The sequence below is a fragment of the Notamacropus eugenii genome, chromosome 3 (genome assembly GCF_028372415.1).
Source record: "Notamacropus eugenii isolate mMacEug1 chromosome 3, mMacEug1.pri_v2, whole genome shotgun sequence".
Lineage (NCBI taxonomy): Eukaryota > Metazoa > Chordata > Mammalia > Diprotodontia > Macropodidae > Notamacropus > Notamacropus eugenii.
In genome coordinates, this window is record NC_092874.1 from 438,335,090 (window position 1) to 438,351,205 (window position 16,116).

General features: G+C 40.1%; 1 protein-coding gene across 3 annotated transcripts in view; it reads right to left on the reverse strand.

The window, feature by feature from the left end:
• GRM7 (glutamate metabotropic receptor 7) overlaps positions 1 to 16,116 on the reverse strand; it is a 1,016,657-nt gene that overhangs the window by 543,548 nt on the left and 456,993 nt on the right. For all 3 annotated transcript variants that reach the window (XM_072598608.1, XM_072598609.1, XM_072598607.1), the window contains exons 3-4: positions 10,112 to 10,253; positions 9,029 to 9,183 (exon numbers count right to left, since the gene is read on the reverse strand). In XM_072598608.1, coding sequence (XP_072454709.1) covers positions 9,029 to 9,183; positions 10,112 to 10,253 — 297 coding nt within the window. The remainder of the gene's footprint in view (positions 1 to 9,028; positions 9,184 to 10,111; positions 10,254 to 16,116) is intronic.

Here is a 16,116-nt window from a genome sequence, read left to right on the forward strand (position 1 = left end):
CTTCAATCAACTATCAGAACAATCTTCTTAAAAGCCCAGGTCTGACCATGTCCTCTATTGTTCAATGAACTCCAGTGTCTACCTATCACCATCTCAATCAAATATAAAAGCTTAGCTCAAATTTTAAAAAATAGTAGTTGGTACTCAAAGCCATTCAGTTCAAATGCACTTTGAAGTAACTGTATTTGTATATTTGACAGTTAAAAATTGTGATGGGTTGCTTTTTGAGGCAAGAAACACAATCAATCAACAAGCATGTATAAAGGGATTACTACTCGTCGAACGTTCAACACTAGATATGCAAACACAAAAGCAAAATGTCTCCTGCCTCAGGGAGCTTCTATTTAAATGTTTTCAGCAGAAACTGCCTAGCAATCACCAAGGGATGTTAGAAGAGAGACTTGCAGATCCTGGCTAATACAATGGATAAAATTTTCTTTATGATACCTTCCAATGCTAAAAGTGTCATTTAAGAAGTGCATTTTAAAGTCAGTTGATCAGTAACCATTTAGGGCACACTTATTGTGTGCCCAGAACTTCTTAAGCACTGGGGACAGAAGGAATGGGAGTGGTGGTACCCCTGTCCTCAAGGAGAATAGATTCTAATGGGAAAGATCACATGTATGTACAAGACATATGCAGAGCAGATGTAAGGAAATGCAACAGAAAAGGCATTACAAAAGAAGCCAAGGAAAATTAAAATGCAGATGCAGGGAGTAGAACACTCTAGGCATAGAAGAAAGACAGTGAACAGGCACAAAGATGGGAGATAGTGTGCTTGTTGTATTTAAGGACCTACAAGTAGATTTGTATACCTTACAGACTGCATGAGAAAAGACCAGATTATAAAGAGCTTTAAATGCCAGAGAGGTTTGTATTGAATCCTTAGAGTAATAAAGAGCCACTAGAATTCACTGCTTAAAAAAAAAATCACTTTGGCAGTTGAGTGGGGGAAGGATTGAATTAAGAAGGAACTTGAGACTGGAAGACCAGTTAAAAGTCTATTTCATTAATCCAGGAGAGTAATAATGGGAGTTTAAACTAGGGTTGGAGCTATCTGAGTAGAGAGAAGAGGGCATATATGAGAAATGTTACAAGGGTAGAAATTATCGAGTTGACAAGGATATATGGGACATGTGAGAGTCAGTCATAAAGGATGGTTGTATGCCTCAGGTGAGCAGGGAGATGTTGAATAATAATAGTGATGTTCTGGGGAAAAAAGATAAGGCCAAGCTACAAACATTGGGTTTGAGATGCCTACAGGAGATCCAGCTCTAGATGTCAAAGAGGCAACTGAAGTTTTGTGACTGAAGCTAAGTGAAAAGACTAGAAGTTAGATATATAGATCTAGTAATGATTTGCATAGAGACTAGAACTGATCCTATGGAAGGTAATAAGATCCTCATGTCTTCTTGTTAATTTACTGTCAAATTTGATCAACATTGGTTGGTTTTGTTGAACTGCTTTGTCTCCCTTTTTTTCTTTCTTATAAGGGACAGCTAGGTAAGGAAAGAGGGAAGGTTATATTAAAAAAAAAAAACAAAGGGATATAAAAATGCATAATTGATTTTAAAAGAAATATGTCCAATATTTCTTATAGAATGTTATTCTTATCATCTAATGCATCCTCTCCTTTGCCCTTCCAAATCCCCATTCTGTAGATTCAAGGAATGATTCAATATAATTTACTTAGTTATCCTGTAAAGAAATATCATATTTCTCTAAAACTCTTCCAAGTTTCATAAATGTTTGATTTACATACTATTCACTGAGCTTATTTTATCTTCTCCTTCTTAAGTTGATTATAAATGACTAGATAACCAGGAAAGATCATTTCCCCCAAAAGTATATTTTACCAGCAATTGCCAAATTTCATTAAACATTTAAAATACATCGTTCATTCCCTTGGCCCTTCATGTCATTTTTTTTCTATTTCTACAGAGCAGACACCATTTATAATCTGACACTGTTTTAGGATCATAGCAAGTAAAACTTTCAATTTGCATTGTTGGGGCATAAGCTTTCCCAAAGCACATACTGTCTTCCTTTACAGTTTTTATCCTCAATACTTGCATATAACACAATCTTATTTTTTTTTTCATTCATTCATTTTTTCATATCTTCATCCATCAAAGGACCATAGAGAGCTATAGCTGAAAGGGACCTTAGAGTTATCGAGTCCAATCCTTCATTTCACAGATGATGAAAGTGAGTCCCAGGGAAGTTATCTGACTCCCCAGTATCACAAAAGTTGTGAGTGGTAGATCCATGATGCAAATTCTGGTGAGATGATTCCAAGGTATGAGACATGTACTTTGTTGGAGAGCACTAGGAAAATGAACCTTTATGTTATTACCACTTGGAATACATCTGCCACTGGTAAAGATGAAAAGAAAGCTAATGTTCACCAATGTGTGGTAATCTGATACATTTTTAGAGTATGACTTTTTCATTTTCAACTTTGCAATTTACATTTGATTGAACTCTTTTGCTTTAGTTTAGTAATTTGGAGTTGTGTCCAACTCTTCATGACCCTATTTGGAGTTTTCTTGGCAAAGATATTGGAGTGGGATGTCATTTATTTCTCCAGCTCATTTTATAGATTAGAAAATGGAGGCAAACAAGGTAAAGTGATTTGCCTAGGATTACATAGCTAGTAAATATGTGAACTCAGGTCTTCCTGACCTCAGACCTGGCACTCCATCCACCGTGCCATTTAGCTGCCCCCTTACTTGAATTGAGGAATCTTTATTGTCATCATTCATAACCCACAGTGAATCATAATGTGTTTGCCTTTCACACTTTGCATGTGAAGTAGGGACAGAGTTTGAGTCATTATTTTCACATAGTATGAATCAAGTTACAGGTTCTTGCTCAGAGTGACACAACAGAAATCGAAACTTCTGACTGTAGATATACATAGAGAGAAATTACATGCTACATGTAGGAGTTTGCAATCTAATTGGGAAATAATGAGAATGGTTCCAAGAGACATCTCTGAAGAAATGGTCTAAATGCTTGAGGGGTATAGCTAATACATATCAAAAAATAATTAACACCACAAGCAAATATGTGGCTGCTGCTAAATATGTAGTGCAGACAATGCTTGCTGAGGAAGTTTAGAGCTTTCTCACTACAGGCTGGAGGAATTAGGAAATCAATCCATTAACAAGTATTTTTTAAGAGCCTAATAATGCAAGGTACAGTGTTAAGTACAGAGGATAAACAGATCAGATAAAGACACCCTCCACCCCCCACTCAGGCCTACAGTCTAAGATGGAAAGAATTGGGCTTCAGCTAGAACTAGAAGATTGACTTGATTTCCCTCTGTTGGTTCAGGAGAGAGGTATAATACCTCCTCCTCTCCCGTTGGGGTGTGCTGGACACTGCTCTGTCTGACTCTCCAGATCATTGGCTTGGCTATCTGATCATTTGGATCTCAGAAATGAGCAAATACTTACTACACATGGATGTTTGATTTACTTTTTTGTTGATTTTTAGACTTAGAAAAGTGATAGAAAAAGTTGTTAGTAATTCAGATTCAACTTAAAAATGTGTCATTAATATTTTCTTCAGAGTGCCAGTTTTTAAACATTTTCAAAAATACTGTAATCTCTTCTCTCTACCACCTCCAAAAAAATAGCCCTCAAATCTCCATACATAAAAGCATATTATCCTTCTGTACAAAATATCCATTTGTAGGACCTGTCAACTGAATGTTGTGTAATGGAAGATGACACAGAGTCATAAAACGTACCTTCTCTAGGTCTCCCTTTAATTCACAGCATAGAATGAGGTCACTAATGACTAGCTCCATAGTCTCTGCTCTTTTACCTCATCATCATTATAATTTATAACTAGGTGGGAGCAAGACATCATGGATTATATGGGGGGGAGCAGCATGGATTCAGGAATGAGTATTAGAAATTCAGTCCACATCTCTAATTTTATAAATGATAGAACCAAAGCTTAGTTGTATTAAGCCAACATTATACAACCAGTTGACTGCAGGGCCAGTATTAGACATAGGTCTCCTGACTTCTAGTCTAATGTTCTGTTCAGTATCTCACACAAACATTCATCATGAATTAGTATTACTGCTACTACCACCACCACCACTACTACTACTACTATTACAACCACTGCTGCTGCTACTACTACCATCACTACCACCACCACCACCATCGCCACCACTATTACTACTACTACCACCACCACCACCACTACTACTACTATTACAACCACTGCTGTTGCTACTACTACCACCACTACCACCACCACCATTATTACTACTACTACCACCACCACCACCACTACTACTACTACTACTACTACTACTACTACTACTACCACTACCACCACTACCACCACTACCACTAACACCACTATTGCTGCTGCTACCTCAGATTAAGATAGTGGTTTAAAGTTTAGGGACTTTCCTCCCAGAAAACACATATAATAAATAACATAAATACCATTATCTTGCTTTTGCAGTTGAGAAAACTGCTGCTAAAATCATTTAAGTGACTTTCCTAGGGTCACAGCTCATAAATATCCAAGCTAGCATTCAAATCCAGGTCTCTGACTCAATAGTTGTGTTGTTCTCAGTGCCCTGGGCACAGGAGGATGCAGGTCTTGTTTCAGGAAACTTTTAAGACCCTGGCCTTTCCATATGGTTGGTCTTCAAAGGATGAACTAGAAATGATAACTAAGCATAAGAAGTAAGTTTGTCAGTGAAGTTAAAAGACTGAGATTGCAGTCTTTTAATAGGGACTCCAGATAAATCCAGGAAAAGAAGTAGAGGTACAGGATAATATCAGAGGAGACCTCAATTCTGGATAGATCTTCAATAAGTATATTACTGACACTGAAAAAGTCTTAGTCAACAAACCTTAATTAAGCATTCACAACATGCCAGGCACCGTGCTAAGCATTAGCGATACAAATATGAAAAAAGAAAGCTAGTCTATGCTCTCAAGGAGCTTACAATATCATGAGGGAAGACACCCCGCAAAAAGAAGCTTAAAGCAGGGGACGGGGGAGAGTGGGAAGGGGAGCATGATGGAGAAAGTCCAAAGGAATAAAGGTGGGAAGCTACAAATGGATGTTATTCCTGGTTCAATCATGTTTGCTCCACTCCAACCACACACACACTTTTCTGCATATTTGCATATTTTCTGTAAATTTACATATTTCAAAATTGTGTCAGGAGCCAAACTTCATCACAGAATCATTTGAAAGTCATCATCAGTAAAGAATACTATTACAGTCATCTTTGAAAACCCAGATTCACTTACAACAGCTCTCTAATGTCGGTGAGGATGAAACAGATGAAAAGATGCTGACCTGTGATCCTTTGTTCCCAGTCAGAGGATTGCCCAGTACTAAGCCAGTCCCCCAGCAGTAGAATGATTTGGAGGGCAGTCAGTTGACATAGACTTAGGCACTTTCCTCTCACTGGAGATATTCAGAGCTGGAGATGATTATTGAAAGCCTGGGTTAATGGGGCAATGCAGAAGCAAAGAAGCTGCCAGGGATTCCTTGGCTCATCAGACAATTCAGGGAAACTAAAAATTACAGAAATGTTCTGGCTCTGGAAATAGAAGAGCACTGCCAAAATTCAAGATATTCCTTGGCTCTCCTGTGCACACCAAACAGCCAAAGATGTCAAGGAAGATCTTTCCATGACTTGCTTCCTTGTCCTTGGCTGGTAGTATCTGTGACTTTTTCCTTATAAAAAAAAAAAAGTTATCCTTGGGTGGGATACACTGGGATTATTTTGCTGACAAAGACATTCATTTCAAAGATCTGTGACAGTACAGTGGAAGTAACAGAGTTTGGAGGCAGGGCTTTAATTCTAATCCCATTTTTGATACTACTTATATGACCTTTGGCAAGTCATTTAATCTCTCAGAGCCTCAGTTTCCTCAACTGTAAAATGAGGATGCTAGTCTAGCTAGCTTCTAAAATTCCTTCACACTCTAGATCTTTGATCTCCTGATCCTATTTTGCTGATGTGGGTCTTTTTGTCACTGATAGCAACTCAAATCTCTCTGTAATTTAGAAGACAGTCTTAAAGAATAACTGAGACTGAACAATTCATTCCTCTGCAGCTAATCTAATAATGAATTTCCCCTTGCTTAGCCAGGAGACTCCTGTGATGGCAATCAAATTAGGATCTTTGGCTGTTTTTTTGTTTTACTAAAAGTGCCTCTGATTGAATAATGTAATTAAAGAAGACCTTTCCCACCCACTGATAGATCTGCCCATTGTTATAGATGATCTCATCCATCCTCTACTTATTCTCCAAAGCTATTTTCCTAAAGTACAGGTCCAGCTATGTCATTCCCTCCCAATGCCCCACAAACCCCCGGTCAATAAATCCCAGAGGCTGCTTATCACCTCCAGGATAAAATACAAAATTTTCATTGGAGAGAGCAAAGATTGCCTTGCCTCTTTTTGTTATCTACAGTATGTAGCAGAGCCTGGCACACAGTAGGTGCTTCATAAATGTTTATTGCCTGACAAGATTGCAAAGACATCCAAAAAAATTCCAAAAAAAAAAAAAAAGATTAAGAAGCCCTGCTTTGAAGGGAAGAGCAAAGATTCCTTTTATCTCATTTCATTTAACTGTCACACATTGGAAAAGACTTCTAGGCACAGACCTTCTCTAGGATGTAATATAGTAGAGTAGAAGAATTCCAGACTTGAATTCAGGAGACTTGGCTCCAAATTCTGGCCCTACCACTCAGTACCTGCCAGAGCTTAGACAAGTCACATCCCTTCCCTACCCCTTAATAAAATGGAAGGAGGGGCAGGGATATTAAACTGAATGCCCTCTAAGGTCCCCTTCAATTCCAAATCTATTACCACATAATTTAATTCATTCCTTGGGGGAAAAGCTCCCTGTCCCCCAAAAAAGGCACTCTCTTTGGAAAAGTGAGCCTGGAGTCAGATGACTGAAGTTCAAATTCCACTTCACCTCTGAAACTTAACCTAACTGCCTCAGTTTCCTCATCTATAACAATGGAGGGAAAGAGCAGAGCTACATGAACTCTAAGGTCCTTTCTAGCTCTAAACATAGACCAGATGATGCAGTAGTTAAAGTGATGGGCTTGGGGTTAGGAACACTTGAATTCTAGCCCTACCTCATCCTTTCCAGTGTGGCCCTGAGCAAGGCACATCACATCTCTCAGGCTGCCATAAAGTGACAATAGTATTGACCTCCCAGGATTTTTGTGAAGGTAAAAAGAGATAAAAATGATAAGGGGAATGATGAGAGGAAGAAGAAGAAGATGATGATGATGATGATGATGATGATGATGATGATGATGATGATGATAAGGTTACCATTTATATAGAGCTTTAAGATTTGCAAAGTCCTGTATCTTTGATAACTCATTTGTTTCGCACAACAACCCAGTGAGATAAGTGATAATACTATCCTCATTTTACAGCTGATAAAGCTAAGATACAGACTGCTTCAGTGACACAGCCTGGGTCACAAACTTCATAAATACCAGAGGCAAGGATTCCAACTCAGATTTTCCTGACCAACAGTGGTAGGTTTTATCTTCTGAGCCACCCAGCTACTAGGACTGAGCCCCCTACCTACGTGCAAATCTGAAAGCATCACACAAAGCCTCGCTATTGTTCCTGCTGCTTTTTTGTCATTATCTTCATCATCTTCATCATCATCATCATCATCATCATCATCATCATCATCATCATCATCATCATCCGATCGTAAATGGCTTCTGAAATATCTTCTAGCTTTAAAGTAGAGAATCTGAACCAGGAATCCATGAATTTTTTTCTCTTTTTTAAAAAATAACTATTTTTCAATATAATTGGTTTCCTTTGCAATCCTATGTATTCTATTTTATGCCTTTAAGGTGCATTATTCTGTGAAGCAAGGCATAGATTTCACCAGTTTGTGAAATGGGTCTATGACACAAATAAAGGTAAAGAATTCCTATTCTAGAGCCACGATCCTATGAAAATTCAGTGGAAGCTACAGGTAATAAAAAAGTGACAGAGGATTTTTTTTAACTCAAAAAGAAACATAAGAAGAAAACTGAGAAAAGGCACCTGAGCCTTCCAAAAGCCTCCACAGAGCAGGCATCCAGCATTCTGGAGAGAATAATTAATTAGACTGGAGTGGAGGCAAAAGGAATGCAAATATCTGATCCCCCTTTGAATGAGAAGTCAGAGCTCATTTTAATGTGTGAAGCATGTGCCAGAGAGCCTTTGGAGACAAGGCCTAACAAAAAGAAATATAAAGCTAGGTACCCATGGAGGAGTTCTCTTTCTTTACATAGTGTCTACTTTTGAAAGAACTTTTCTTTTCAAATTAAATGAGAACATAAATGGCAATCAGCAAGTTTTGCTCACCCAGAAGGATGCCAATTACATTTCCCTCCACCCTCCTGCTTCTGGAAGGTCCCTGGGGCTGCCAGGAAGGCAGAGTTCTCCAAAGCTTACAGGGATGCAATGGATGCTGGCTTCTGAAAAGGGTGATATGCTATGTAATCACAGGCCCACAGGGCTGTGAGGGACCTTGAGAGGTAATGGGGGGAAACATTTCCCATAGTTATCCTGCTAGGCAAGTAATGGATAAATTACAAAGGGAATTTATTCTCTTAGATAATGCATCTCACTCACATAGGAGTGTGAGTGCAGTGTTATTTCTTTTCATATTAACTGTAATGCTATACTATCAGAAAACTCCTGTGGTATGAGTGAAAAAATGCATACTAATAATTCTACCATTGGGAAAATAATACAGTTCATTGAAAAGAGGAATATCAACTCAGAGAAGGCACTGGGGAAGGTATGTGACCTTATTTGTGTTTCACAGATGTTGGGCTTGAAATGCCGAATAAATAAATAATGTATGATCCATAAAGCCATGGGCTTATACACCCGCCTTTGCTAGCATCATACCTAGCAGCCACTGAGAATCATTCCCAGACCCTCCTGGCTCCAATGAAATGGAAGAACCAGCCCTAGGAAATGCACTTCTTACCTTCTATCGTGGCTCTCTTTGGCTGAATGGTGATGGCTCCTTCAGCTATGTCTTCATGCTGATGTAATGGGTTGACTTTGGAGCCCCAGGTGTCTGATCCCACCCATAGGAAATGACCTACTTGGTCTGCTCTTTTGGCTGCTGCCAGGATCTGTCTGTGGAAAGGAGCAGAGCATGTGTAGTTAATGGAAAGAGTAGGGCAAAACATTTATGCTTTAGCCCCATCCAATCAAATATAATACCTAGTTAGTACAAAAATAGTTCTACTGTACCATGGGATTGCTGAATTCTAAGAGCCAAATATATGGTTCCCTAGAACTTTAACTCAAATACCTTGCCAAAGAATTTTAGGGAAGTAGACCCATGTTCCAGATTTTTATTCTTCTAGACATATTAGGTGTTAGACATTTTAGTCTTCTATTAAACTATGGTCTCATGGAGCCTGTAAACAACTTTTAACTTAGTTTTGTTCTCATTTGATGAGATGGAAGGCAAGTTTCCTGATGGCAGGAAACCTTCCCCCTGTTGTTTTTATGTCATCGTAGCCTACTACATACAGTAGTGGTTACTCATTGCTACATGTCTTCATGAAACGCAAAGCTAACCATTCCCTGACCAATGACCAGTCTCATGCAAATGCCCAAGAGTGAACCTAAGAATCAATGTTCAAAAATAAAAGCACATCCTTATCTATTGTAAAATTACAAACATTTGTTTTCAGACTTATAAAGGCTTCAACATAACAGATAAAAGTCTTCTAGTGGTTGATATTTCTTAACAAACAAAAATGTCCAAAGGGTTCAGTGGTCTTTAATTTTTAAAAATAATATAGCATAGCACTTCTACTAATAGGAGAGGACTCTTTAATGGGGAGGAGCCCAGAATGAATGATAGCAACCTACTGTGACTTACATTGCTTCCCATCATTAAGTATGCAGCTTAGAAAGCATATATTGACTTTGTCAGTGTGTAATAATAGCTTTGATTCAATACTTTCTTTTTCCCGCTGGTGCCTTCATCCTGATCTGCCTGTTTCTGGAAGCTGTCACATGCATATTAACAAACTTCATCAGTCATCCTTACTTTATATCCTCATCGTTGGCAAAAATCACCACGGCCCTGGAGTTGGGAGTATCCAAGAGCTGTTTGATAATTCTATCAAAATCAATGGTCTTGTCTTTCCGTTCTTGAGGGATTCTCACTGACTGAGCAATGCAGAGCCCACCTATGAGAAGAGAAAGACAGAGAAAGAGAGAGAGAGACAGGGAGAAACAGAGAGAACAGAGATGGATAGAGACAGAGATAGAGATAAAGAGAGAACAGAGAGGGAGAGACAGAACAGACATAAAAGAATGAGAGAGAAGAGAAGAGAAGAGAAGAGAAGAGAAGAGAAGAGAAGAGAAGAGAAGAGAAGAGAAGAGAAGAGAAGAGAAGAGAAGAGAAGAGAAGAGGAGAGAAGAGAAGACTGTCAATAAAATACTGGAAGAAATATAATAGCAATAAGAATTAGAATGAGAAAAGGAGAGATGTTTCCCAATCCCTTCTTGCATAGCACTTCCGGTGACAACCGTGATGAAGCCATCAGCCATCACACAGCATTCTGAACAATTCATCCTTGGGATACTGCTTCACAACCTCATTGTTTCTGCAGTACAGTTACAAACTGTAGTTTGTACAGTAGATGTACGTTTGTACTGTAGACAGTACAGTGTCTAAATGTACTAGGGCACACAGATATTGGTTTAAGGGAATGAGGGCTAATGCCAAAGAAAAGACTGTGGGAAAGAGAGCACAGGGATGTAGATAGAATTCACAAAATGTAGACAGGTAAAAGCAGTTCCAATCATGCCTTCAACATTGAGTAGCCCTGTGACTGTGGACGAGGGACTTACCATCTGTGTGTCTCAATGAAATTGTGATAAAAAATGCCTATGGCATCTGCCTCATTGGGCTGTTGCCAAGACATATCTAAAATGCTTTGAAGATCCCCAAGTATGATAGAAATGTTAGAGAAAAGGTAGGATGGAGACTAGACCTGTCCCCATTCAGATAGTCATCTGCTACACCATTTACAGTGTCACAGAGTTGCCTAAGGGACACAGAGAGGAAGTGCCTTCCCTTGAGTCATAGAAGCAGTTTGGGTGAGAGGTTGTATGACCCCAGGTGTTTTTGACTCTTAGCTCAGTCCAGCTTTCTCTCCACTGCATCATCTGCTGCTTCTTTTAGATCTATCTATCACTTTATGTAGCCAGGGGGTTGGGTTATTTAGGTTACATATATTCACTTCATTACAATAATAGAGAAGTGGTAGTTGATTTCTACCTCTGTGTCTTCATTGACAGAGGAAATGAAGAAAACTCACAAAAGAATGTGAAACTCCATTCTGGGGCAGGATGAAATTTTTTTTTTCCTCTGAGGTTAATTTTTTTTTCCCATATCTCTTTTATTTATTTAACTTTTAACATTCATTTTCACAAAATTTTGGGTTCCAAATTTTCTCCCCATTTCTCCCCTCCCCACACCCCAAAACGCCGAGCATTCTAATTGCCCCTATCACCAATCTGCCCTCTCTTCTAACATCCCTTCCTTCCCTTATCCCCATCTTCTCTTTTGTCCTGTAGGGCCAGATAACTTTCTATACCCCTTTACTTGTATTTCTTATTTCCTAGTAGCAAGAACAGTACTCGACAGTTGTTCCCAAAACTTTGAGTTCCAGCTTCTCTTCATCCTTCCCTCCTCACCCATTCCCTTTGAGAAGGCAAGCAATTCAATATAGGCCATATCTGTGTAGTTTTGCAAATGACTTCCATAATAGTCATGTTGTGTAAGACTAACTATATTTCTCTCCATCCTATCCTGCCCCCCATTGCTTCTATTCTCTCTTTGGATCCTGTCCCTCCCCAAGAGTGTTGACTTAAAATTGCTCCCTCCTCCCACTGCTCTCCCTTGCATCATCCCCCTCACCCTGCTTATCCCCTTCTCCCCCCCTTTCCTGTATTGTAAGATAGGTTTTCATACCAAAATGAGTGTGCATTTTATTCGTTCCTTTAGTTGAACGTGATGAGAGTAAGCTTCATGTTTTTCTCTCACCTCCCCTCTTTTTCCCTCCACTGAAAAGTCTTTTGCCTGCCTCTTTTATGACATAATTTACCCCATTCCATTCCTCCCTTTCTCCTCCCAATATATTTCTCTCTCACCACTTAATTTCATTTTTTTAAGATATGATCCCATCCTATTCAGTTTACTCTGTGCTCTGTGTGTGTGTGTGTGTGTGTGTTATCCTGATTGTATTTCCACAATATTTGAATTGTTTCTTTCTAGCTGCTTGCAATATTTTCTCCTTGACCTGGGAACTCCGAAATTTGGCCACAATGTTCCTAGGAGTTTCTCTTTTTGGATCTCTTTCAGGAAGTGATTGGTGGATTCTTTCAAAATTTATTTTTCCCCCTGGTTCTAGAATATCAGGGCAGTTTTCCTTGATAACTTCATGAAAGATGATGTCTAGGCTCTTTTTTTGATCATGGCTTTCAGTTAGTCCCATGATTTTTAAATTGTCTCTCCTGGATCTATTTTCCAGGTCAGTTGTTTTTCCAATGAGATATTTCACATTATCTTCCATTTTGTCATTCTTTTGGTTTTGTTTTGTGATTTCTTGGTTTCTCATAAAGTCATTAGCCTCCATCTGTTCCATTCTAATTTTGAAAGAACTATTTTCTTCAGTGAGCTTTTGGACCTGCTTTTCCATTTGACTAATTCTACTTTTTAAAGCATTCTTCTCCTCATTGGCTTTTTGAACCTCTTTTGCCAGTTGAGTTAGCCTATTTTTCAAGATGTTATTTTCTTCAGTATTTTTTTGGATCTCCTTTAGCGAAGTGTTGACCTGCTTTTCATACTTTTCTTGCATCTCTCTCATTTCTCTTCCCAGTTTTTCCTCACCTTTCTTACTTGATTTTCAAAATCCTTTTTGAGCTCTTCCATGGCCTGAGCCCATTGAATATTTATTTTGGATGTTTAGGATACAGAAGCCTTGACTTCTATGTCTTTCCCTGATGGTAAGCATTGTTCTTCGTCATCTGAAAGGATGGGATTAGATATCTGTTCACCAAGAAAGTAACCCTCTATAATCTTGTTTTTTTCCCCTTTTTGGGGCATTTTCCCAACCAGTTACTTGACTTTTGGGTCCTTTGTCAAGAGTAGGGTATACTCTGGGAATCTGTGAGATCTCAGTTCCTCCAAGGTGGCACGATCACGTGTGTACTGGTCTGGATGCAGAGAGGGATTTTTAGGTCCAGAATCTTAGCAATTATCTCTTCACAGCCACCTGGCCTCCAGTTCAGCCAAGTCAGCACTAGGGGCTGATTTTCAGATAAGCTGGATAGGCAGGGCCACCATTCAGTGTAAGACAAAGACCAGCTCTCCCTGGTCTTCCACCCTGGGCTGAGGTAGGACACAGCTCTTCAGTGCCCCCAGGGGTTTTTACTCTCCAACAAAGAGCAGTCTGTATGGGCTCCTGTGCACCCTCTGTGGCTGCTGCCTCCTGCAGGAGCTATGGAAAGGCCCTTCTCCCTTCCTGGCCATCTGAAAAAACCCTATCACTGACCTTTGGCACCTGTGGGTTGAGGGATCTGCAGACCTGCTGGTGCTGTGACTGGAGATCCTGCCCCCGAGGTGTCCTCCTCCCAGAGTCTTGTCCAGCCTCACTGCTCAGCCAAGGCAAGGCTGGGCTCCTCGCTCTGCTCCGAGTCCAGTGCAACTGGTATTTCCGTTGGCCTTTCAGGTCACCCTGGGCTGGAAATCTCCTCCACTCTGTTGTTCTCCTCTTCTGCTGCTCCAGAATTTGTTGAGAGTCCCTCTCTACAGGTATTTTGTGGGCTGTGTGGGGAGACCCTACATAAGTGTGTCTTTCTAGTCTGCCATCTTGGCTCCACCAGGATGAAATATTTTTTAAGCCATAGTATCAAAAACAGATCAATTCAACAAACCTGTTTCTAGCACCTACAAGTGCCAGGCACCACACAGTTGCCAAGGTTAGAAATACAAAAACTAAACAACCTCTGCCCTCAGGGAACTTGTTTCTCCTGGGGAAGAAGTAAGACACAAGCTGCATACAAGATCTGTGAACCTGGGCAGAGCTCCAGAGATTCAGGTGTTGTGGATGAGCCATTGAGAAATTTGCTTCCTTTTGGCTATGAATCTTTGGTCAGAGCACCATCACTGACCCCCCCCCACACACACACATTCTTTCTCCCTCTCCTCTTCCCCTTCCCCTCCTCTACCCTCCTCCTTTCTTTCCCTTTCTCTTCCTCCTTCTTCTCATATCTTTTCACTTTCCCCTTCCTATGTCACTTGTCCCTTCTTCCCTTTGCCTTCTCCCTTCGTTTTCTTTTGTCTGTCACTTCCTTCTCTTACTTTATAGCCTGCACTGTAGCATAGCAGATAAAGTCAGAAAGACCTGAATTCAAATCCAGCCTCACATATTCAGATATTTAATTGACATATGACCCTGGTCCAGTCTGTAAACTTCCATTTGCCTCTGTTTCCTCAAACGAAAAATATGCATAGTAACAGCTCCTACAGGGGAAGAGGATGAGAGGAGGGATGACAAAAGGGAGGGCAGATGGGTGGAGTGGATAGTCAGAAGTCCTTTGAGAAAGGACAGAGTCAAAAGAGAGAATAGAAGAAATGGGGGGCAAGATAGGATGGAGGGAGTTAGTCTTTCATACCATGACTATTAGGGAAGTGTTTTGCATGACTACACATGTATAACCTATATCAAATTGCTTTCCTTCTTAATGAGGCTGGGTGCAGAGGGAAGAAAGGAGAGAGTTTGGAACGAGAAATCTTGTGGAAATTATATTGCAAACTCAAAATAAATTATTTTTTTTAAATATTAAAAATGATAGCTCCTACTTTGTAGGATTGCTTTAAGGATCAAATGAGTTGTATTTGAAAAGTACCTGGTACATAATAGATACTTAATAAGTTTTTTACTGCAATTTTCTACTCTCCTATCCTTTTCTTTCTCCCTCTCTCTTTTCCCCCCTTCCATCTACCATTCTTCTTTCTTCCCTGCTTTATTTCTTCCCCTTCCTCTTCTTCACTTCTAGGTTCTGATGCCTCAACAACTACCACCAGGTTAAATGCTAACATCTGAGTGAGTGCTATCAAAGTGTAACCTCTAACCTTCAAGCAGCCTGATCATATAACCTGAAGTTATCTCTCTGCCCATATGGCTAGCCCACCTACTGGATTTGGCATTGGATCCTTCAGGTCAATGTCTGTATTCTACTGACCTGAATATAGCTGATAAGTATTCATCTGGTCCATGGCTAGCTGGATAGGGGCCTGGGAACCTTCTACGTTAGGAGAAGATAACTTAATCAAAACAGGCTATCCTTGGATTATTCCTTCACCACCATAGCTTCCTGGGTGTTCCAGGGGCTCTAGAGAGCTGTTGCTGCTTTTTTCTTAAACAAGTTTGGGAAAGCCAGGCACTCACCCAGCAGGAACAATTACCCAGATCCAGTATTTGGAAAACAAATGCTTGATCTGAGACATACCCCACCCAAGAGGGAGTGGGGTAGGGAGAAACTGTTATTCTGGCAACCCAATTATGACTTGAGAAAGATGGAAATCATACTCAATCTAAGCAAGAGAGAAAACATCCTCCATGCAATGAAGACAGCAGGTTCAGCACCATTGAACCTGAGTTTGAGCAAAGAGAATCCAAATCACCTTCCTCAAACTGCTGAAAGAATGCTTGGGAGAAGAAATGACTACTTTGCCATCTTCTCAGCAGGAAGAAAGGAATAGTACTGGATGGAAACCCAGCTTCCCATCAGGATTCAATTACAGCTGAGTGATTAAACAAATTATAGTAAACTCCATTTGGTGTGATTAGTAGAGGGGTGTCTTTTACACGTAGATCCAGGACTTTCCCAGTGGCCCACTAGGAGAAGTGATTCAGGGAAGGTCTGTTAATTGTGTAGCAGAGAATGTTTCTCCCTCTAATGCAGAACTGCCCACAGGTGGGCCTAATCAAGGGCCTCAGCAACAGTCCCCCCCCACCCCCCCCACCCCCCCCGGCC